This window comes from Cheilinus undulatus, linkage group 9 (genome assembly GCF_018320785.1).
Source record: "Cheilinus undulatus linkage group 9, ASM1832078v1, whole genome shotgun sequence".
In the NCBI taxonomy this organism is placed as follows: Eukaryota; Metazoa; Chordata; class Actinopteri; order Labriformes; family Labridae; genus Cheilinus; species Cheilinus undulatus.
Genome location: NC_054873.1, coordinates 3966614 through 3992197, shown reverse-complemented (window position 1 = coordinate 3992197; position 25584 = coordinate 3966614). Strand labels below are relative to the sequence as shown.

At 40.1% G+C, this 25584-nt stretch overlaps 1 protein-coding gene across 3 annotated transcripts; it reads left to right on the top strand.

Annotated features, from left to right (window-relative positions):
- The first annotated feature begins 67 nt into the window (after positions 1 to 67).
- Positions 68 to 20434, top strand: LOC121514795 (nuclear factor 7, brain-like). 3 transcript variants are annotated; one of them, XM_041795131.1, is made up of 3 exons: positions 68 to 157; positions 7553 to 7987; positions 18554 to 20434. In XM_041795131.1, exons 2-3 carry the CDS (start codon positions 7562 to 7564, stop codon positions 19565 to 19567), a joined length of 1440 nt encoding a protein of 479 aa, XP_041651065.1. In that variant the 5' UTR covers positions 68 to 157; positions 7553 to 7561; the 3' UTR covers positions 19568 to 20434. The 3 variants fall into 3 exon arrangements, with proteins under 3 accessions (XP_041651065.1, XP_041651064.1, XP_041651061.1); XM_041795130.1 differs by lacking the exon at positions 18554 to 20434 and having other exon boundaries at positions 7553 to 9420; XM_041795127.1 differs by lacking the exon at positions 7553 to 7987 and having other exon boundaries at positions 82 to 157; positions 17939 to 20434.
- Positions 20435 to 25584: the final 5150 nt, after the last annotated feature.

Here is a 25584-nt window from a genome sequence, read left to right as displayed (position 1 = left end):
CAGTGAGAGGAGGAGCAGCAGTGAAAGAGGAGGAGCTTTAACGTCTGTTTGTTCCTGAAATGAAAGTGAAAGTTAGTCAGGGTGTTGGCAGAGCTGCAGGAGAGGAGACGTCTCTCTGTTTCTCTCTGAAGACTAATTCAACTGAAGACAAACACTGGTGAGTACACTGACTAACAAACACAACAACACTAACTATTCAGACTAAATGTTGTTTGAAGTCCAGCACTAAACACAAGTCAAAGCTGAAGAAGAGAGACTGAACTCAGACTAGTTCTTATCAGACTGAATACACAGCTAGGATCATCTTTAGCTACTTTACACTCTTTTACAGCTCTTTCCTCCGACTTAGAAACTAGTTTGAACGTGACAAATCTCACTGATTGACTTTGTTTAGTAGAAAGCAGAGGCTTTATTTAGTCATCATAAAGAGAACAAACCAGATAGAGCAGTTTTACTACAAGCTAACTAGCCTAGCTTAGACGGTGTCTCAGTGAGAGTTCAGGAGGAAGTGGAGAGTAGGGGAGACCGGGGTTGGCTGTTCCTTTTTTCACTCTGCTGTGTTTTACTCATGATCAATACATCTGACAGTGATTGATTCTCAATCAGACTTTAGTTTAAGGTCTGTCAGTAAAATGAGTCTATTTTATTCTTGTAGATTATTTGATGAGTGACCAGACGTCCCTGATTTCAGGGGACAGTCCCCGTTCTAACAGACCCGTCCCTAGAAATGTCCCCATTTTACTGTAAATTAAAAACAACCTCCCACAAAGTTAAGTGGATGCTGCAGCTCTGACATATTTTGACCTGATCCTCTGTCAGAGAATTCATGAAATGTTGTTGGTTTTGTCTGCAGCCTGGAGGCATTTTGATGAGTTATTAAGTGCTAACATTAAACTCAGGCCCTCCCTGTAAGTAAGTAGTCTCATGTTCCTTCAAATTAAAGTCAAGGTGTTTCATGCCAGTTAAATGCCTTTAGTGTAAAGCTCCAACTGAAGGAAATGTTTGATTTTACTGAATTCCTTCAAGTGCAGCCGGTCATTTGTCCTCTCTTTAAATGCAGCGCTGCTCCTACTACTGTAGGGTCTAATGTCAGTATACTTTAACATGTCATCAATAACACAGCTGTAGTCTGAAATGTGTCCCTCAGTATCCAGTAATCAGAACAGCTGATTCATCTATTATTGAGGAGACTGAGAGAGAAAAGAGTGAAGAAGACAGGAGGAGAAGAGAAGAAGAAAAAGGAAAATTATTGTATTAATGATGAACTTTAACTGGTTTAGACACAGAAAACAACCAAACGTGAACTCCTGAAAAGTGTAAACGCTGTCACATTCCCCGGTATCATCGGACGTCAGTGAGTCATTTTGTACATGCACTCCTGCACATTTGCATTCCAGCGTAGAAAAATGTACAGTGCCGTGACAAAATATTTGCCATTTTTCTGATTCCCGACTTTTTTGCATATTTATCACACTTAAATGTTTCAGATCATCAAACCAGTTTTTATGTTTCACAAAGACAACCCAAGTAAATAGAAAATGCAGTGTCTGAATGATTATCTAATGTTTTAAGGGGGGAAACAATCCAAACCTATCTGACCCTGTGTGAAAAAGGAATTGCCCCCCATTGCTAGATGATGAGTTAACTCTGATAAACCACAGGTTTTGGAAAGCTCAGTTCAGTTTCACTGGCCACACCCAGGCCTGATTACCGCCAGATTTGTCCAATGAAGAAATCCCTTAAATAGAAGCTGTCAGACAAAGTGAAGTAGGCTACAAGATCTCAGAAAGAAACGCATCATGCCACCATCCAAAAGAAATTTAAGAACAAATGAGAAACAAAGTGATTGAAATCTATCAGTCTGGAAAAGGTTACAAAGACAATTCCAAGGCTTTGGGACTCCAGCAAACCACAGTCAGAGCCATTATCCACAAATGGAGAAAACTGGGAACAGTGGTGAACCTTCCCAGGAGTGGTCGGCCAACCAAAATGACTCCAAGAGTGCAACAATGATTCATCAAGGAGGTCCCAGAAGAACCCAGAACCCCATCCGAAGACCTGCAGGCCTCACTGGCCTCAGTTAAGATCAGAGCTCATGACTCAATCATCACAAAGACGCTGGGCAACAATGGCATCATGGGAGAGTTCCAAGGCCAAAACTACTGCTGACAAAATAGAACACAAAGACTCGTCTCACATTTGCCAAGAAACATCCTGATGATCCCCAAGACTTTTGGAGAAATATTCTGTGGACTAACGAGACAAAAGTAGAACTTTCTGGAAGGTGTGTGGCCCATTACATCTGGAGTAAAAATAACAGCATTTGATAAAGAGAACATCATCAACAGTCAAACATGGTGGTGTCAGTGTGATGGTCTGGGGCTTTGCTGCTTCGGGACCTGGACCACTTGCTGTGATTGATGGAACAATAAATTCTGCTGTCTACCAGAAAATCCTGAAGCAAGTCCACCTCTGAATGACTCAGGAAAAACAAAATGAAGTTTTTGGAGTGGACAAGTCAAAGTCTGAATGTAATTCAAATTGAGATGCTGTGGTGTGACCTTAAACGGGCAGTTCATGCTGGAAAACCCTCCAATATGGCCGAGTTAAAACAATTCTGTGAAGAAGAGTGGGACAACATTCCTCCACAGCAATGAGAAAAACTCATCACCAGTTATCACAAACGCTTGATTTCAGTTATTGCTGCCAAGGCTAGAACAACCAGTTATTAGGTTCAGGGGGCAATTACTTTTTAAACACAGGGACAGATAGGTTTGGATTTTTTTCCCCTCTTAAAAAATGAAATAATCATTCAGACACTGCATTTTTTGGCTGACTGCTGAGGTCAGCCCTACACATGGCAATGTCTGTCTGGCTAAGTAAGTCCGTCAGTAAGTAACTGAGTGAGTGATCCTTTTGTATAATGTAACCCCTGTAAAAAGCTGAGTACTCTCATAAGTTAACTGATGAGCCGGTCTTTGGTAGTTTTCGCGGTATTTCGGTGCCTTCGCGTGAACTCAGTCACATGACGCCTGTGAGTCACGTGAACTGATCCTTTGAAAATCATGGTTCAGTCAGTCGGCAGATGTAGGGGACGCTCCATACAGGGTTGCAGCGGGTCAGTAGTCGCTACGAAACTCACTAAAAGTACTTGATTCTGTGCGAGTGACACGCTCTAAAAGTCGACTTGAATTGGTGAGTGTTGTTGTTTGCTATTGATGCTGACGTGTGCCTATTCATATTAATAGTTAGCTTAGCATTAGCTTAGCATTAGCATGCTACACATGTATTGTTATGGACCTTTATTAGCTTCATGATATGCTAACAATAGTGTTGGTCACATGTTGCGCCCACAGCGTGACTTCAGTTACCGATTAACTCTGGTTCTATGAAACATGTTATATTTATTATTTGAAATGTATTTGAAATGAATTTATGACATTAATAGCGCACTATGACTGATGTTTGTATTTGAGTTGAAATTGTAAATTTATTGTTGGTAATCCGCTAACAGCTAATTCATTGGTCCTGTTATTTATACAGGCCGGGTCTTTTTTTTTCTGTTCCTGATCTAAACCAATCTAAGATGGCGAGCTTACCCAGAACCGGAACCTGAACCTGAACTGATCAGCATTGATTTCTCCACCTGTGCAGTAGGAGATCTGTATTCTAGTTCTCTCTAGCCCAATGCCCCCCACAGCTCTCATCTCACTGCTCTGGATTGAACTTTTGTTGTATTCTTCCCTGGACTTTAACTAAAGAGACATTCACTGAATTCTTCCTGGTCTCAGGGGCATATAAGGAGACTCAGTTGAAACATATTGAACTGTTCAAACATAATGAACTGCTGATACATATTGAATCACTGATTCTTATTGAACTGCATATTAAACAGAAACAAACTGGGTTATGGTTGAGTTAAAGCGTTTGTTTTGTTTCCTGTTAAAATGGTCATGACTAATCTGTATATATTGTAAATACTCTGCACTATAATATAATACAAAGATACCTGCAACACAACTTACCTGTCTGCTACTTATTGTTACTGGTCCTCAGCCTCCTAGAGTGAGCCTAGAAATTATAATTTGACTCTAGCCCGTCAACTATATACTTTCGGTTATCATTACTTACCTGTTAGTATTTTACCTTCCAGATTTCCCATTTGCATACTGAATGTAAATGTTACAATAAGCCATAGAATACAGAGTCCCGTTTGCTTGTACTGAAAGCTGTTAGTGATTGCTGCCTCCACTGTGTTAACTAGAGTCATACATACAGATTTTCTCTATGGGTGGGGTTTACTTGTGCTGAAAGCCCTCTAATGGCTGTCTCCACTGCTCTAAATACTCATATAGCTTTAGCCTCTGTTTCATTTCGGTGTGACAAAGAATAAAACAACCCTATAAGCTTTTCATGTTGGGAAAGATGTTTTCACTCCTCTTCTGACCTGCTTTGGCATGACTGTGTGATAGTTGAGGGAGAAAAGGTAAATTGTTGTGTGAATGCTTGTGTATGCTGGCTGCTTGTGTAGCGATTAGCTCTGATAGCAGCACTTACGTCAACATTGGACATTTCTGTATTAAAACAAGTGAAGACAGCAACACTAAAAGCTTTCTGTAATAGAAAGGGTGTTTTTGCTCTTCTGCCAAACTGCTTCAGCGTGTGTGATAGTTAAAGGGGGAAAGGGTTACTTGTTGTGCTTGTATTTACAGCTGCTAGCTGAAAGTTAGCTCAGCTTTAGCCAGACCAACACATTTCTTCATCACAGTTAGCGCTGAGAGCAACATGGAAAGCTTTCTGCGACAGAAAACAATGTTGTTGCTCTTCTGCTGCCCTGCTTTGGCATGATAATGTGATAGTTATGGGGAAAGGGTTAGTTGTTATACAACTAATGAGTTGTTGTTTCCCAGCTAATGACTCTAGCAGGCCTATGGTTAGCTGGGACTGAGCCGCAGCAGAGCTTTTGTCTGAACCAAACAAAAAAATCCAAACGAGCGCAGAGAGCAACACTGAAAGCTTTCTGTGATAGAAAAAAATGTTCTCTCTCCGCTCCCGGTCTGTTTCGGCATGGCTTTCCGATCATGGCGGTGAGCTTGTCCCGTTAAGTCCACCGTTAGCTTTTAGCCTGGATGTCACAGTAGAACTGCCATAGTTTACTCAGACCTGGACTGCTGTTCTTGTTGAAACCAGGGCACAGAGCCACACTGACAGCTTGTCTTGTGCAGAGGAGAGGTTTTTGCTAGTGTTTTCTTTCATTTGTGCAATAATAGCAAGGAATACAGAGAGCGTCAGCTGAGTCGATGTGTGTCTGTGTTTAACCAATCAGATGTGGTAGAAGAAAAGCAGGAGGGGAGGGGGAATGACGGGCAACAGTAGCTTTTTACATTTCAGGAACCACTTACCATACCTTTGGCTAAAAATAATGAACTACTAACAATCATGACAAATTCACTCTGCCAGAACACACATTTCAGTCAGGCATTTCAACAGGCGTCCCAGATAGTTGCTGTCAGCTATATACCAGGTTTTTACCTAGTCTTGTTTAGGGATGCACCGATCCACTTTTTCGGTCCTGATCCAATTCCGATAAATATGTGCCAATACCGATACTGATTCTGATATATATATATATATATACATATATATATATACATATATATATATATATATATTATATATATATATATATCATTGTTGTTGGTATTAAGTGTAAGGTTACATGAGGCTGTAGTAAACCACCCAGCTCCTCTTCTTAAAATGTAAAAATAAAAAATAAAAGAAATAAATATCAACATTATTCAAAAAAAATAACAACTGAGTATAAGTTATAAATCAGAATCAGAATCTCTTTATTGTCCCGTGAGGGGAAATTAGTTTTGCAGCAGGGGCACACAAAAGACAAGGTACACAATGACAACATCAGAATTAAAAAACATAATACAACACAATATAAAAAACACCATAAACATACACAAAATCACTAACTAAAGTTTAGTCCAGAGCTCATACCAAAAGTGGAAAATTACTACCAAGTAATTTAAAAGTGCAATATGTGGATGTGCAAATGAGCAATAATAGTGCAAGAAGAACAGGAGCAACCTAAGGGTTAGTTGCCATTAAGTAAATAAATTGCACTGGGGATAAAAGAGACCTGAAGTCTTTTAGTCCTCCTCAAAGGAGCCCCAAAACAACGGCCTGAGGGCAAAAGCTCAAACTCGTTTCCAAGTGGATGATTAGGACAATCCAGAATAGCATTAGCCTGTCTTTAATGAACCTCCCGCCACTAGAGACAGCTGTAGCTTCAGTTAATGGCCGCAGCCTTCCTCTCTGACCCTTCACAGGATGTAAACAATGAGAATGTGGTTGGGGGCTAAGCTGTTGGCATATATTAGGAAGACTGCATTACGACAGTTTTCCAAAGGAGTAAATGGAAATAATGTGGTATGAGGGCTGTCGAGGGTTAAGCTCACGTATGACTACTCACACGAAGTAAAAAGAAGCCAAATATAAAAGCACGTTATTAATCTGCAAAGAGGAATGAAGGTGGGGGGCGCTAGCTTTCAATGCTAGCGCCGCCCGTTATCAGGCTAATGTCACACCCACTCTTCTTTGTGTTCTCTCATCTTTAGACTAGTTTTGACAATTCTGAATATAGATTTACGTTTCATCTATACCGCTAAGAACATCCTAACTAATTCTAGCTCAGTTACACACAGACTGTCTCGTGTTAGACTGCGGTGCGTTCATGGTCTACTGCAGACTGTAGGATGGATTTCAGTCAGATAACCAATCTATTAATTACGTCCATATTGGACCAGATACCGATATTGGATTGGCTCGGTCCCATCCCTAGTCTTGTTATCAACTTGGGTTGTCTTTGTGAAATATAAAAAGAGGTTTGATGGTCCGAAACATTTAAGTGTGATAAATATGCAAAACACTTAGTAATCAGGAAGGGGGCAAGTACTTTTTCACAGCACTGTATGTGGAGAGTTTGTTGTTGTTCCAGGAGATTCTGCATCATGTTAAATGGACTATTCCTCCAGACTGAGACATCCTGCTGTAGACTTTTTGTCACACTCTTGACTAAACCTGGACAACCTGCAGGTGTGAGTAGAGGAGAATATTTAAAGTGTCACTCATTTTTGGGTCAATTGCAACCACATCCAGAATACTGAGCTAGCTGCAAAGGCAGCTGATCTGAAAACCCAGTTAAAGGAAAAATCTGCCATGACTTATGTCTTATTTTAGCATTTTGTGTCACAACAGCACATTCTTTTAAATTGTCTGATTTCCAGTTTTGACGATCTTGGCTATTGCTGTCAGTGCAGGTCAAATTATTTGATGATAGACCAGTGACTGTTAGCAGGACGACCATCAGCCAATGTTAGATCACTACATTGGTGCATCATGACCAGGAATACCTCACTGACTTTGTTTGATTCAATGATCAACACACTGGGAAGGATTGATTTCACATTTTCAATATGGAGTTGTCTTTGTGTTTAAAATTCTAAATATTTAATGTTAAACATGAACTTTTTGTCCTCAGGTTGTAGAGATGTCTGCTGCCAGCTGTCTGCTGACTGAAGATGAGCTCCTGTGCTCCCTCTGTCAAAATGTCTTCACTGATCCTGTCACCTTATCATGTGGACACAACTTCTGTGAAAACTGCGTCACTGAACACTGGGATAGTGATGTTGTCTGCCTGGTTTGTCTGCTTTCTTTCGATGAGACTCACCTGGAGCCTCATCTGACCAAGTCAGGTCTGAAGAGACATCAGCTGATGGACCCTGTGGAGAACCTGGAAGACAGGATGTGTGAGAAGCACGACAAACTGCTGGAGCTGTTCTGTAAGAACGACCAGAGGTGTGTCTGCGTGATGTGCACCTATTCAGACCACAAGACTCATGATGTTGTTCCTGTGAAAGAAGAATATGAAGGAAAGAAGGCCGAGCTGGGGAAGACAGAGGCTGAAATTCAGCAGATGATCCAGAAGAGACGAGTGAAGATTGAAGAGCTCAAACACTCAGTGGAGCTCAGTGATGAGAACGCAGACAGAGAGATAGCAGAAGGTGTTGGAGTCTTCAGTGCTCTGAAAGAATCTGTAGAGAGACGCCAGGCTGAGCTCATCAACAGCATCAAAGAGAAGCAGAGAGAGACGGAAAAACAGGCTGAAGGCTTCATCAGAGAGCTGGAACAGGAAATCTCTGAGCTGGAGAAGAGACGTGCTGAGGTGGAGCAGCTCTCACGCTCTGAAGACCACCTCCAACTCCTCCAGAACTCCACGTCTCTGAACGCTGCTCCACTCACCAAGGACTGGACTGAAGTCAGAGTCCATCCACCTTCATATGAGGGGACTGTGGTGAGAGCTGTGAAGCAGCTGGAGGAGACCATCAGTGAACAGATGAAGAAGCTGATTGAGGCTGAGCTGAAGAGAGTCCAGCAGTATGAGGTGGATGTGACACTAGATCCTGATACAGCACATCCAAATCTTATCCTGTCTGATGATGGGAAAGAAGTTAAACTGGGTAAGGTAGGAAAGAATCTCCCAGACAATCCAGAGAGATTTGATCATTTTGTAAATGTCTTGTCAAAGCAGAGTTTCTCTTCAGGCAGATTTTACTACGAGGTTCAGGTTAAAGGGAAGACTGACTGGATTTTAGGAGTGGCCAGAGAGTCGATCAGCAGGAAGGGAAAAATCACAGCAAGTCCTCAGAAAGGTTTCTGGATAATATGGTTGAGAAATGAAAATGAGTACAAAGCTCTTGATTGCCCTAGGATTCTTCTCTCTCTGAAGTCTGATCCTGAGAAGGTGGGGGTGTTTGTGGATTATGAGGAGGGTCTGGTCTCCTTTTATGACGTTGATGCTGCAGCTCTGATCTACTCCTTTACTGGCTGCTCCTTCACTGAGAAACTTTACCTGCTCTTTAGTCCCAGCCCTCATGATGGTGGTAAAAACTCTGCTCCTCTGATCATCTCTCCTCCCAGTCACAACAAGTAGACAGATGCTTGTATTTCTACACAAAGATTTACCATCCCTTTATTTAATAATGTATATTTTTGATCACTGAAGACTATACATTGTTGTTTTTTTTAATTCAGAAATCTACTTTGTTATTCCACATTATTTCTCTCAACTAAGCTGAACCAGTTTTCCTGCATTCATCAATATAATCCATTCTGATAACTGTTTTAGTGCCTATCTGTCTGTTAAATCCTCCAAAAACCATGTACTCAGAAACAAACAGCATGAACACATATCTGAAATGTCTGTCTGCTGAATGTCAAACATTTTGATTCTTTGATGGATGTAAATATGTCAAGTGTTTCATACTGGCACCAATAACTGAAGATCAGTCTGTAAATGAGACAACCTGACTGCTATGTTTGACATTGTAAATAAAGGAGATAATCAACTTTTTGCTGTCTAATGACCATGATTTGAAATCTTGACTTTGATCTTTTTACAAATATCATTTGTCTTTAACATTGGACGTCTTTTTCTTGACGGTACAAAAAAAGATAATTCATGCTGCTGTCCAATAACATGGTTTTAAAGATATTGTTGTCCAGTTTTCCTTTCCAAAACATGTAAAACTTGACAGATTTAAATCAGGGAAATCCAACAATTTACCAGGAGAGCTTTCCTCCAAACTCCTCTATCCACCTCAGTTTTTGGACCCCAGTATCTCTGAAACAGTTCCTGTTTAAAATGTAATGTTGTTCCTGATGTAGTTTGTCTAAATGTCCACTGGGTGTCGCCAGGCTCCTTTAGTCAGAGAAAGCATGCTGGTCTCTCTGATGAGGAAAAACAGGTTGGGAGGGGCAGAGAGCAGAGAGACAGAAGAAGAGAACAGTGGTACAGGCAGCTAGCTTAACACAGACTTGAACAAACAAAGTTGTTCTGGAAGAAAAAGTGATTTTGAAGAAGAGTGTTGAAGTTGCTGGATATTTCTGTCGACTGAGGAATTACGGAGGAGCACTTTTTCATGTGTTTTCATGACTTTTCTCTGGTGAGTGTCTTTTTTGTCTACTGCTAGCTTTGACTGATGTTAGGTCGGGCTCACTCTGTGACCACGAAAAAGAGAAAAAACAATCAGAGAAATGTTTTTTCTTTGCTAAAGAACTCAACATTGTATATTTTATATACAATTTTATATTTTATATCCAGGTTTATTTTCTATTTTCTTGTGAGCATTAGAGTGAAAATACTGAGATTAACATGTGAGAAAATTAGCACAAGATTTTACAGCTCGTTTGCATCCTTGAAGAAGAAAATGTGGACATTAATTTGAGTTTTGTTTGACGGTATGCAGGTTGTTTTTTATTCTGGTGGATTTCTGAGACAGTGAAGAAGAACTCCAGCAAAATTGTGATAGTAATCTCAGAATTCTGTAACTCTTTAATTCTCTGTAAAGTAACAGAAAAATTCAGTTCTCAAATTTGTTTTCATTGCTCCTGATCCTCTTATGTAAACATCCACTAATATTAGAAATGATAATAAATTGAAGAAAACAAACACCAAATGTAAGAGACTCCACTCTCATAAATCTACACCTCTGTAAACCAGTGGACAGACATTCAGTTTGTTACAGCCCTGCTAGAAGTCACAGCTCTTCATACTGCTGGTCTAAAACAGTTTATATATTTTGTAGGCATTCAGAAGTAGTTGCTTCTAGGGGTGTATGTTGTCAAGAATCTGGCAATAAGGAGTGCAGGTGGCAGAATTGATAAGACGCGTGCCCCATGTACGCGGGCGGCCCGGGTTCGAATCCGGCCTGAGGCCCCTTACCGCATGTCTCTCCCTGCTCTCTTCCCTGTTTCTGACTCTATCCACTGTCCTCTTCTCTATCAAATGAAGGCACAAAATGCCCAAAAATAAACCTTAAAAAAAAAAAAAAAAAAAGAATCTGGCAATAAGATACGTATCGCGATACAAGGGTGCCGATATCAATATATTGCGATATTTTTGTAATTTGAGATATAAATATAACTATGTAATTTAAGTTAATATGCAATAAAATAGAACAGAATGAAGCTAGTGATATAAATGTATTAAAATTATATTTATAGTATGTAAATAAAAAATATATGGTGTATTATAAAATATATGGTCCTGCATCATCTAGAGTTTTAACTTTTTTTGTGCAATTCGAAAATGAGGATTTTTCCCATTTGTTGAAATGAATTAAAAGTAAAAGAAAAGTATAAAAATAAATCAATATAGAGTACATACACTAAAATCTTTTAAATGTCATGGTACATCAGCTTGTATGTCTTAATGTAATGACACGGTGGAGGAAGACTGATCCTCATGTCCAGCTTTAAGGACTGATGGACTGTGTTGTGAGAAGGACATGACGTGAAGGGCCAGTGTGTTTTTTTTTTTTTGTTTGTTTTTTTAAAATTGTCATATTATGGAAGCCGTCATTCTTAGCTGTCAGAGAGACTGACCAACACTGAGAATGTACCAGAGGACATTTACTAAAGCATGAAAGTTTGATGGTTTGCTGTTTTTACTTCAGGATATCCTTGACTTTTCTACAGCTCAGACTTTATTGAGATGGTAGTGTAATGTTTACTAGGAGTCTACTGGACTCTTTTATGCTCCATTTATTATTATAATTTACCTTGGCTGCTGTCCCGTCATCTAAACAGTAAACAGCAGTAAAATCTCATCTTGTTCCAGGAACAAGTCTGCAGGAATTTCCCGAGGAAATCAAACCTCCTAACAGAGCCACACTGAGAGGAGGAGCTCCAACGTCTGGTTGTTTCTGTTCAAAGTGAAACTTTGTCTGATTAGAAGCTGAGCTGCAGTCCAGACAAGTCTCTCTGTGTCTCTGAAGACAAACTGAGCCCAATCCTTCAAGTTTTTATCAACTTTACAGCAGAAAATCCTCCAAACTCTGGTGAGTACGCCGACACTGAAGGCTAACATGTAGGAGTAAGATACTGATCAATGTTAAAGCCAGAATCTGACTGTTTTTACATCAGAGTCACCTGGTTATAACAGAAGGAGAAATATTGATAGAGGATAAGTAAATGCAGAGCTACAATAAGAAGTAAAACCTGAAACATAGAAGCTGAACTTCAACAAGGTTTAACAGGATGCAGCCACAGTTAGCATTAGCTTAACACCTTTATCTGATGTTTGTGTTTTGTTGTTTTAAAAAAATCCATTTCCATCCTCCTCACTTCTATTTAACTTCTATGAACAATGGCTGTTTAAGATAGAGGCTATTATCAAATAAAACAAATAAAATGACATACCAGCACAAAGAAGTCGTGCTAAGAGCTAACTAGCCAACTTTAGATGACCTTTGGATTGTTTAAAGTTCAGAGATAAATTTCTGCTTTTACCTCACCTTTTTATTCCTCTCAAAGACATAAAACTGACAATATATATATGACTTTATAACGTTTGGATAAAACTTTAACCCGTCAGCCTCTGTAGGTCAGTACAGCTGATCATATTTGTTGAGTTTCAGCAACATAAACTAAAAACTTTGTCTTTTCTGTAAAGGAAAGTTCCTCTTAGTGATGTAGCCAAGACTGAGGTCCATCACTGTTGGAGTTTAAGAGAGAAAAGTTCACAACCACGAGGTCAGAAGCCTCAGAGATATTTTGGAGCGTATTTGTCCATTGTTGGACATCACTCACAAAAATAAAACAACTTATGAACGAGAGGAACTCTACCGGTGTTACAGTTTAATGTGTTACCATGCTGACTGGTGTTAATTTACATTCCTCATGTTTCTTTGTCATGTTTCATTCAAGATATATCTGATGAGCTAGTGTCAGTAATATTAGGGACATTTATGAGAACTCCTTCTATTTCCAACATTTGTTACTAAGACACACAGCTAAAGGTAGCAAGTTCACATGGCCACCGGTTGAACCATAACAACAAAACAATAAAACCCTCTGACTAAACGAGTCGTTGAACTAGTAGATGCTGTGGAGTCCTGTGATGTTCAGCTGATGTTTAATCAAATAGAGATACTCAGTAACATCAGCCTATCATTGTTTTATGATGATTAAGACTTGAGCAGCAGTCAGAATGGGAATGATTACCATTACTTTATTATTTTATTACCAGTTGTAATCAAAGTGGTCTAGTAGTCGGAGTACTGCTCTGATATGTGCTGAGTCATTCAGGTGTTTGCTCCAACTGCTGGGTCGATCGTGTTCTCACTGGAAACAAAGCACTTCAGCTTCTGAATGGAAATGAGCTGAGCCCACTTCTTCTAACTGATATCAGTTTGGATGTTTAGCTCTGCACCAGACCAATTACTGAGTTCATTTATGCCCAAACAAATCCATTTGTTCTAGAAGAACTTCTCCAAATGATCCAGATGTGCAAATCCTCTCAGGATGCTTTCACACCTTCCTTAAAATTAACCTGAGTCTTTGCTGTTTGGCTGGTTTTTGCTGTACCAAAGCTGTCCTCTGTACTCTGGTGTGAACCAAGCAACTGAACCGAGACCACATGAGAACGTGGGTCTCAGTCGGCTTTAGACTCTGGTGTGGTTCATTTGTAGTGAGAACAAGACCTCGATCTGAGTCCTTTGGTGTGAATTCATCTTTGCTGTGTTTGACTCTGAAATTAACAGCCCAGGAATATCCCCAGCCCTTCACATCTCCAGGTATCTATAAGTGTGTTTAACCCTTTAAGCGTCAAAGTCGCAAAATTGCGACAAGCAATGCTGCTGAATAACACGGGCTGTAGCTGCTAATGTGGTGCCTAATATTGTTACTACTTTACACCAGGAGATGGCGTACATCAGTAACTTTAATCCCAGCAGCATATGTGGGCGTATTTCCATTCAAAGTTTTGGATAGAGTTTGAAGACACACCCCTGGTTGAGGAGACGAGGAAGTGGTAGAAGTGGTTTTAGTTGGTGTGTAAAAACAAAAAAAGAAAGAGAGCGAATTTTAGCGACAAGACTCACAATTTCGGTAGGAATAGTGGAATATTCACCCCTGTGACGATGAGGTTCAGTCCTCCAGTCCTCCAGACGTCAGAGCCACACGAACTCCGTGCATCATGAGAGTCCACAGGCATCACATACCAAAGTCGATGCTTTTCCCCAGGGCTTGGGTGGGAGTAGTCGGCGAATGCCGATGAGGGGACTTGGTGGGTGTTTCAGGGGTGGTCAATACATGACGTTCAGTTGTCCGGTGAGACCGAAACTGCCGTGCGTCTGTAAACAGCCAACCCGAGTCTGTGCGCCATGAGAGTCCACAAGCAGCACATACTGAAGCCGATGCTTTTCCAAAGGGTTGAAATGGTTTTACTCCTGGTAAAACTTGTCCAGAGCTTTCCAGTTGATTACTGACTCTCAAGGTTTTAATTCCTCTGCTGGGGTTGTTGGGAACAAAAAGGATTGATGCAACACCATGGCCTCTAAAACTGATAACTGGATTCCATTCAGTCTTCATCTGGTAGACCAACTGAAATGCTGCTGATGCTGCCTTTGTCAGTCTCACAGTCCATCTGTGATTCCAAGACACTTGAACTCCTTCAGGTGGGGTACAGACTTACTCCTGGCCTGGAGGAGCAATCCACCATTTTCCAACAGAGAACCATGCCCTCAGACTCAGAGCGCACTCACACTAGGTTTACTAAATCAGACAGATACGATGGTGCAATATCATTCGCAATTTTATGTTAGGAGCAGCTCCATAAAGTCTGCTCTAAACTGAACAAGAAGCCAATGAAGAGAGGTCAGCACTGGAGTAATGTGCTCATATTTACTCCCTCTGGTCAGAACATGAGCTGCTTGTACCATCTGCAGACCTCCAAGACTTTTTTCTTCTCCTTAAACCTGACAGAAGGACATTCTAATAATCTAACCATGGCCAAACAAAAGTGTAAATAAGGACCTCAGCATCCTGAAATAACACAACAGGTCTAATCTTGGTGATATCTCTGTAGTGAAAAAAGGCCACTTTTGTCACTTCTTTCTTATGAAAAATCAAACAAAAGAGTCAGATCAAAGAGGATACCAAGATTGCTGACCCTGTCTTTGCACCAACAGAGTGAAACGATCAGAGGATTAAGTCTTGCTGATTCCAAAACCATCATTCCTGTCTTGGAAGAGTTTAGACACAGGAAATTAGTTGATAACCAGCTCCCACTGGAGCACCTGACCAGAGATGCCAGAATAATTCTCAAGTCTTTCTAACAAAAGACAGCGGTCCACTGTATTGAAAGCAGAACTCTGATCTAGGAACAATAAAACAGATGATACCTCTAAGTCAACGGCCAATAATAACTCATTCACCACCTTTGTAAATTTTTTGTGGAGTGATTCACTCTCAAAGCTGACTAAAGAGGCTCAAAAAGATTATTTGATGACAAAAATTTCACAAGTTGGCTTTAGACCACTTTCTCAAAAAAATTCAACAAAAAGCAAAAAGTTTGAGACAGGCCTATAATTAGTCAGAGAGTCCAAGAGTTTAACAGTAACAGTTTTAAAGCATGCTGGGAAAACTCCAGTGGACAGAGATGAACTTAAAATAATAAAACAGGAGAGCCTAGGCTGGGCCGAAGCTCTTTAATAACCCATGATGGCAGAGGATCTAGAGAGCAGGTTGGACACTGTTCTGCTCTGACAATCTTAGTAAGACTGTCCAAGAAATTAGGCTCAAATGAATAAGAACATGATAAAACACAGCCCTATCATTTAGATGGAATAAGAAAAGCTAAACCATCCCCAGTCTCCTACAGTATCCTGGGTTAATCCTTTATTTTTTATTTACTATCTTGACATGAAATTATTTACCCCAACTATTAGACACCTCTGTCAGAATCTAGAATATAAAGCTTTTTTCTGAATGTCCCTGTTTCTGTAGTTTGAGCTTTTTTAAAGCATAATTGATGTTTTTACTGACTTTAACAACTGGTACAAACCACTGACTGTATGTTTCTGCAGCTACAGATAATGTTAGGTCTTAGTTGTTAAAGTTTATATTCATGTCAAAGTTAGTTTATCTTTAGGAGTATGCTAGATTGATTTATAGTGAAATAATATCACACATTATCTAGATAGATTCATTTCAGTGCTGATATTCAGTGTAACCTCTAAACCTTGAGTGAGAAAGTTCTTCACTATAAAAGTTACACAAGCAGCAAATAACAGAGAAAAGTAAAAATCAGCAGCAGACTATTGGTTGGTTGAAGATGACATCACAACACAGCAAAGAAGTCTATATGGGGAACAGGAAGTGGTTTCTGCTTAGAGAAGCGCTCTCAAAATGCCAACATTTTCGTACTGTTCATGACTCTGACGACATTTAATATTCAAAGGTGGAGGGGGGTTAGCTTCTTTGAAGTCTAGAGAGTATTGACACATTCATGCAAAAATTCTGAAACCCTCATGGAGAATCAGTGGTAGACATGGATTAAAGCTGCTGTCTAATATTTGGAAGGATGGAGTCAGACAGTGCTCACATATGGTCCAAGTCCACCTAGCAATGTGGTTCTGATCAGAACAGTTTGTCATAGTTTGGCTCAGTAAACCCTGATCTTACTTGTGTTTCCACTGCTGATGTCTGTCATCTGTTGCAAGGGGAAATTTGTCTGTTTTTGGAGATTTGGATCATTTGGCTCAACTAAGTGAAAAGAGCTGTTTGTTTGGCCCCCTAATGTCTCTTTATTTTGGTACCAGTTTGGCTTTTAAATTTGTATGAAGTAACAACCAAAAGACAACAAAAGACGCTGGTACTCAAACAGGGTCAGCTCCTGTGGTTCATATTAAAGAGTCAGCTCATAGAACAGGCTTCATTACTGCGTGGCTTTCTCCACAACGTTTGTTTAATAGTATATCACCATTTCAGTTAAAAGCATGTTAAAGGTTTAAAGCTGTTACAGTGGCGCAGCTAGCCTCTGAGCTCAGTACAGGACTCCTCAAGACTCTTGTCTCCCTTTTTCTAATTGACATGTAGTCACAGGAATTTTGGACCGACTCATTTGTGATATTGATCCCCTCTACACCAGTCTATTGGATTACTTGGCATGACAGGTCTCACAGCCCCAGTTACTGTGTCTTCATGAATGCTAAGAGCTACCAGAACACCAGAGAGACCGGTGCAGGTCCTGTGGACCCAGAAACAAAATTGGTATCCTTGGGCTAACCTGGGTACATAATCCACTAAATTGTTGCTTTTTCATTTCAAGTGTGCCAAGGAGATTCAGGAAGTCAGATTAAACTTCTTATATGTGCCATTCCTCACTGGATGATAGGGAATGGTTTTCGACACAGATATATGTGGCTATTAGTCTGGTCCTTGGTCCAGGTGGAACACTTCAGGACAGCTGAATGGATGAACAACATGAGTCCACAGGGCACAGGCTTTTGTGAGAGCTGTTAGGTCAAAGGTGGAGACTGTCATTGCAACATTAACAAAACAAATCCTTCATATTCAGTTGATTTTGTTATTCATCCATGAACCAATCCAGAGTCAGACAGTCAATGGCTACAGTTCTCTTTGTTGCCTAGGTTTGGCTTCATGCAGAGCACAGCATGGGCAGACCTGAATCCAGCCTCTGTCTTTGGCAGCTTCAGGTCATCTTCAGTCACCACCTCTCCTAGACTCACCATTGCCATGGAGAACTCCTTGCTTTCTTTTATGCTTTTTGAATCGATGGTGGAACCAGTTGGTTACCTCTGAAACCTGCTGAGATCAACAGCCTAAGGGTGTATATTTCCACTCTCTATAAGGGTACAACTTTCCAAGAGGTTTAGGAAAACATCCTTGAGCCCAACCTTTATGCTGCTTTACCTCAGGCAGTTCTATAATGTTTGGTTTCAAAAAGTTTACAGAACCTTAACCACAGTAGTGATATTCCAAATAACCAAGTCTGTATGATTAAACAAATGGAAATTTACAGGTATTTTCAACTTTTTGAATTTTCCCTTTTTGTCCTCAGGTTGTAGAGATGTCTGCTGCCAGCTGTCTGCTGACTGAAGATCAGTTCCTGTGCTCCATCTGTCTGGATGTCTTCACTGATCCTGTCACCTTATCATGTGGACACAACTTCTGTCAAAACTGCATCACTGAACACTGGGATAATAATGTCTCCTGTCAGTGTCCCAACTGTAAGAAGGTCTTCAACACAAGACCAGAACTACATGTTAATACTTTCATCAAGGAGATTGCTGCTCAGTTCAGACAGTCAGCTCAGCAGAAATCCAGCAGCAGCAGCTCAGAGAGACAAGTTTCCAAACCAGGAGAAGTTCCCTGTGACGTCTGCACTGGAACCAAAGTGACGGCCCTGAAGTCCTGCCTGGTGTGTCTGGCTTCTTACTGTGAGACTCACCTGGAGCCTCATTGGACCATGTCACGTCTGCAGAAACATCAGCTGATGGACCCTGTGGAGAACCTGGAAGACAGGATGTGTGAGAACCACGACAAACTGCTGGAGCTGTTCTGTAAGAACGACCAGAGGTGTGTCTGCATGATGTGCTCAGTTACAGACCACAAGACTCATGATGTTGTTCCTCTGAGAGAAGAATATGAAGGAAAGAAGAATGAAATTCAGCAGATGATCCAGAAGAGACGAGTGAAGATTGAAGAGCTCAAACACTCAGTGGAGCTCAGTGATGAGAACGCAGACAGAGAGATAGCAGAAGGTGTTGGAGTCTTCAGCGCTCTGAAAGAATCTGTAGAGAGACGCCAGGCTGAGCTCATCAACAGCATCAAAGAGAAGCAGAGAGAGACGGAGAAACAGGCTGAAGGCTTCATCAGAGAGCTGGAACAGGAAATCTCTGAGCTGGAGAAGAGACGTGCTGAGGTGGAGCAGCTCTCACGCTGTGAAGACCACCTCCAACTCCTCCAGAACTTCACGTCTCTGAACGCTGCTCCACCCACCAAGGACTGGACTGAAGTCAGAGTCCATCCACCTTCATATGAGAGGACTGTGAGGAGAGCTGTGAAGCAGCTGGAGGAGACCATCAGTGAACAGATGAAGAAGCTGATCTGTGAGGTGGAGCTGAAGAGAGTCCAGCAGTATGAGGTGGATGTGACACTAGATCCTGATACAGCACATCCAAATCTAATCCTGTCTGATGATGGGAAACAAGTTAAACATGGTAATGTGAGAAAGAATCTCCCAGACAATCCAGAGAGATTTGATCATTTTGTAAATGTCTTATCAAAACAGAGTTTCTCTTCAGGCAGATTTTACTATGAGGTTCAGGTTAAAGGGAAGACTGAGTGGATTTTAGGAGTGGCCAGAGAGTCGATCAACAGGAAGGGAACAATCTTGCGGTCTCCTCAGAAAGGTTTCTGGACGATAATTTTGAGTAATGAGTATGTAGCAAATGCTTGCCCTAGCGTCCGTCTCTCTCTTCAGTCTGGTCCTGAGAAGGTGGGGGTGTTTGTGGATTATGAGGAGGGTCTGGTCTCCTTTTATGATGTTGATGCTGCAGCTCTGATCTACTCCTTTACTGGCTGCTCCTTCACTGAGAAAATCTACCCGTACTTTGGTACAGGATTGAACAATGCTGGTAAAAACTCTGCTCCTCTGATCATCTCTCCTGTCAGCCACACTGAGTAGAGGGTCCGTTTATCACTTTATGTCAAAATTTACAGTTTAATCATACAAAACAATACATTGTTTTGTATTTGGGATAAAATTAATAAGGGTTTTTTTCTTTTAATACATTTTAATCTCACATTATTTCTCTCCACCAAGTTGAGCCAGTTTTCCTGCATTAATCAATATAATCCAGTCTGACCTAATCCATTCTTGCTGCTGAGGGCTTTTATGCCTCTTTCTTTAAGATAGTTTTCTTTTTGTGAGTTATTTGTTGTGTACAAATTGCGTCCATCTTGTTTGTTAAACCTGTGTGTTATTCGTGTACTGTCTTGTGAATCGTGCTATTCTTTTCTATTCTGTTTCTTGCTCTTTCTGTAATTACCTGCCTTAGGACAACGGATGAAATTTAGCAATTGTGCTAATTCCAGCATATTAACATTGACGTGTTTTACGAAATGTTGATTGATGTGCAATGTCCTAATCAAAAAAATAATTAGATTAAATTTTTATAAATTAAATTCTGATAACTGTTTTAGTGCCTTTCTGTCTGTTAAATCCTCCATAAACCATGTACTAAGAAACAAACAGCATCAACACATATCTGAAATGTCTGTCTGCTGAATGTCAAACATTTTGATTCTTTAATGGATGTAAATACAGTGTTTAACAAATGTATTAGACCACCCTAACCCTAACCAAAGTAAGGTTTATGCCACAGCTGTCCTAAATTAACAGCATTGGTAATTACCAAAATCCTTTCTTATGTTTCTGCAATGGTTATTACACCGATATGTAGAAGCTTTAACCCAAATATTTTTAATGCTAGAATATCATTATTATTGTTACCCATGAATTTTCAAATGTATTGATTTTTTTGAAAAACTGAAAAAACATTAAAGCACAACATTATTTCTTGATTAATATGTCAAATTATAGTTATTTACTTGTATTCCTGAACAGAAAAATGAGTTTTAGTGGTTGAATGTTATGCTTGATTCATTTCTGATTTCTCAGAGAAGCCCAGTGAGCCGGCTCAAATTTGGGTGAATTCAGTTTGAAATTCCTCATTCCTGTTCAAAATGGTGAAACATGGAGAGCTCACTGAAAATGAAAGAGTCCGCATTAAAGCACTTCATGATGCTGGATGGTCTCTGAGACAAATATGACAGGTGGTCTGATATATCTGTTAAGCACTCTACATGTAAATAATAAAGTGTAAATCAAACAGGATCATGTTCCTGATGTATAAAGTTCACCTGTTTTTATGAAGTCTCAACAATAAAGTGTCCATAAATCTCCTCTCCTGTTGGTGTGCTGACTGGGAAAGCAGACATTGTTTACATCAACTACCATGTTTGTCCACTAGGTATCAGAGGTGGGAGAAAGTCATTGTTTTGCAAGTCTCAAGTAAGTGTCAAGTCTTTAATCCCAAGTCTTGAGTCAAGTCTCAAGTAAAGATGTGCAAGTCCAAGTCAAGTCTCAAGTAAAGACAAGTCGAGTCAAGTCCAAAGTCATTGAAAACGTTTGAGTCCTTACAAGTCATAAGCACCGTTTACCAAATGCCATTTTAACAACGTAACAATCTATTAAATTTGACAAATACAATGAATGCATTTTGAATTGTTTTATTTTTTAAAGTAAAATAAGACCAGTGTGACAGAAAATCACACAGAGAAAGAGTGCTGACATAGCACTCAGGATATAATCAGTGCTAAGTGGTGCAACAACACATGAACTTCTCATCTAATGTGAGCGTATGTGTGTCTGTGTGGTGAGTGTGTGTCTATGTATAGGTGTGTGAGTGGATATATAGGGTTTGTGTGTGTTTGTAAGTGAACGTGTTTGCCTGGTCAACATTAGGTTTAAGGTGTTCTAACCAGTTCTTAACCTCAAGTTATGTGAACACAATGACTGCCTCCTAGTCAATAAACAAATAAAGACCTGATGAATCATGGGTGTCTGTTTGGGTATTTATATTTCATATTTGGACATTTACTGTAGTTATGTGACTCTGTTAAAGTTATGCTTTCTATTTTTTTCCTCTCATTATTATTGCTTTTAGCTAAAGGGGGAGGGTCCCCATATTGGTCTTTGCCCTGGGCCTCCAAATGGCTCAAACCGGCCCTGCCTCACACCTGCAGCTCCCCCTCACAAATTGTTCTGCCAATTTGTTACTTTCATTTTTCTGTTTCTGCCCTTTTGACGGTATTTATTATTAGTACGTTTAAGATCAAATAAAACACCCACGTTTGGACAAGTTTTATTCAGTTTTACATTATTTCAAAATGTGATCCGTGTGTGTTTGGCTTGCTGATGATGATGCGTATCGTAAAAGTCATCATCAAACACAAGTATGGGAGAGCATTGGCAGGAAGTGACTGAAGAAATGTGTTAAAAGGAGGGCATTAGAAGCTTGTCTTGGAAAACAAGACAGCCCAACTCTAAAGTAACTTAATGAAGACGTGCCACCAGTGGACTTCCTCTGCGCTCTTTTACGCACGTTTCTCCGTCCAGCGCGCATCCAACGGTATTAATGCACAAGTTTTCACTTGATTTGGAAGTTAAAGTCTGTCTTCTTTGTGCAGACTTATATTTATAGAGGATTTCAGGACGATTTTTTAAAGTAAGCCTTAAAAGAGCCACAACTGGTCACTAAAGAGCCACGTATCACTGCGTTAGTTGAATACGTTGAATGGGGGCACATTTTACTCAACATGCTCACTGAAAATCTCAATTATTTTCAAGTCATCGGACTAAAGTCCGAGTCAAGTCCCGAGTCACTGATGTCAAAGTCCAAGTCGAGTTGCAAGTCTTTGATGATACTGTCAAGTCGAGTCCAAAGTCATCAAAATTGTGACTCGAGTCTGACTCGAGTCCAAGTCGCGTGACTCAAGTCCATACCTCTGCTAGGTGTCACTGCAGGACTTTCCAACACATGGAGCTGATCTGTGACTGAAATCTAAAAAGAACTCAGCTGTGACTCTCTGCTCAGTCTGACATGTTTTGGTCCACATTTTTAAATAAAAGCATCAAAATGAATCAAAGCAGAATCAGAAAAGAGCAGCTGAGAATAAACGACACTAAGACTTCTCTGAGCTTTAAAGGTTCAACTCAGAAAGTTTACACCTCCAAACCTCAGATACTACTATTAAAGGGGACATATGCAAAAATCACTTTTTTAGGCTTTTCTAACACAAATCTGTGCCCCTGGCCTGTCCACAATCCCCTCAAGTACCAGAAAAATCCATTCCCTCTATGTGTGCTGAAACAAGCCGTTCTCAGATTTTAACCCTAGTGACCTCACATGGGGCGTAAGCACCCGCCCCAAGGTTTGGTTGGCCCTCTCCCACTTAGAGAAAAGTTCCGCCCTCCTCTACTGAACCTCTCAGCTACCAGCTGGGAAGCTGGATATCCCTTAGCTCAGTGGGTTACCCTTCTGACTATAATCTGTGAGACTGATGGTTCAAATCCCAGTCAATTCCTAAGATTCAGTGAAAGTGTCTGTAACATCAGAGGCCTGTATGACTAAGCTGGATTTTCTCTTATCCAGATAACTTCAGGATTAACTCTGGATTTTCTGTACGATGACACTGGCTCACTTCTTACCGGGATAAATCACTGCGGTAACTTATGCTGAACGGCTAACCTGCTCTGGAGCAGGTTATGTTCTGGATACGAGATCAGCGAGTATAAAAGCCCCGCCTCCAATCAGTTCTCTTGGAAAATGGCCTGCCCATTCTTAGAAGATCCTGTGGACGTTGGTGCACGGAAGAGCGTTTAGGAGAGAAAGGGATAGATGCAATCCTTTCCATTTACCTGATGACATCCTATATGAAAGGTATGAGTGACACTCAACCTGTGGTTCTGGAGCCACATGTGGCTCTTTTGTGATGATTTGTGGCTCTCTTATGTCTTAATTTCAAATATTATTCCCCCCCCAAAAAACAATAAAAAAAGAAACTTTGACTTCAGAAATGATCCATTTCAAGTCACATTCATCTGTTTGTTTCCCATGATTATAGTTTGCATTAACTGTCAACTAATTTTTCCACTTTGTTGCCACTTGTAATCTATTTTTACTGGTTTTAGCCCACTTTAGACACTTCTTTTTGCCACTTTCATCCTGTTGTTGCCATTTTTTCACCAGTTTTTGCCTATTTCATCCTGCTTTTTGCATACATTTGCTCTTTTTGGCACTTTCCCACCCACTTTTCTGCTGCTTTTTGCCTGTTTTGGTCACTTTTCACTCATTTTTGTGATGTTTTTGCTACTTTTGTATGTTATCTCAACTTTGTCTCATTTTTTGGCCTTTTCACCAATTTTTGTCACGTTTTTGCCACTTTTTTCTCATTTGTCCCATCTTTTTTGATGCTTTTTCCTGTTTTAAGTCTGTTGTTACAGTTGAACTTCATTCAAGTCTTTTTAAGTGCACATTGACTAATGTGAAAATGCTTCTACAGATGACATGTGACTATTAATGATGGTCACCAGCCTTGTGACTCAGTGGCCAGGGTCCGTTCATGACTCCAGATCTTCAGGGAGTCTGCACTGTCTCAGAGACTTGAGCAGGGAATGACAATGTACATTTAATATTTTAATCATGTTCATAAACTGTATTTTGTGGTACTAATCAAGGTGAGGAATTAATATTACAACACAAAATTCACTGAGGAAGCTCTGCCCCAAACATCTGTGCCGTAATAAAGTGAAACTGAGTGATCAGAGTGCTGTCCGTTTATATTGTCCCATGAATTAATACTGTATAATCTAACAAATTTACGCATTAACAGAATCAGCAGTTTTCTGCCAGCATTCCTTCCTGGCTTTTGCTGCAGCAACAGTGTTGCTTCTGGCCTGGATGATTGATTTAAATTCCTATTTTTTGATTAAGAATAATTGTCTGTTCCTCCACTGAGAAATACGCTGCTCTGCATTTCACCATGTTTGCGATTGATCAGATGCTGCAAACTCCACCCCTTTAATGTGAGCGCGCACTGATCCAGATTGGAAAACCCTGGCTGCAATTATCAAGTTGATAACCAGCTTCGTCGTCAGCTGATCTGGATTGCAAATGTCTTGATAAGTCAATCCAGCTAGCGGACACAGAAACAGCTCGTTCTGAGAAGGGCTGTAACAGAGGGCTTTTTAGACATGCAGAAATACAATACTGGAGTGTTTTTTCAGCAATAAACTTCACAGGCATGTTTTGGGGATCTCTGAGAACAATATAAACTTGTCTTTAAAGGGTAAAATATGTCCCCTTTAATAATATTAAATTTAATTGTGAACCTTTTATGTGCTGTTTTCTGGCTGTTATGATAGAAATAGAGATTTTAAAATGTCTATAAATGTGCACATCTATTCAGAGACGGTGTTAATTTCGTTGACCAAAACTACGACTAAAAATATTCATCGACAGCTTTTTTATCTATGACAAAAACTGGGCTAAGACTAAAAAAACAGATCTGTGATGACTGAAACTGACAAAAAGTGAGTTTAGTTTTCATCAAGATGACTAAAACTAGAGTAAAATGTTATTTAGTTTTCGTCAGCCATTCAAAATCCATGATATTTCTCCACTGTGGGTAAATCTGCTAAAAACCAATACATCTGTAACTATTCTGCCTCTCAGCTGTAGAAAGCAGGGACCCCAGGTTTGACAGAGTACAGAGAACACACTACCATGATTTGGTACCAGATTATGGCAAGAAAAATAAACACTTGGATTCAAAGTGAAGACTAAAATGTGAGGACTTTTTATGAACTAAAACTAGACTAAAACTAAAAAGGGTAGAGATGACTAAAATGTGACTAAAACTAAAATACATTTCTTTTAAAGACTAAAACTCAGACTAAAAACAAAAAATAGCTGCCAAAATTAACACTGTTTCATTCATAGAAAACACACATTTTCCACTCATGTATTTATTTTTGATTAGTTTCACATCATGATCATGTTAGAGCCTAAGGTCAGTTAAAATGTTTATTTTTATTCTTGACCTGAGTTAACATGAGGGACCCCAGGACCCCCCCTT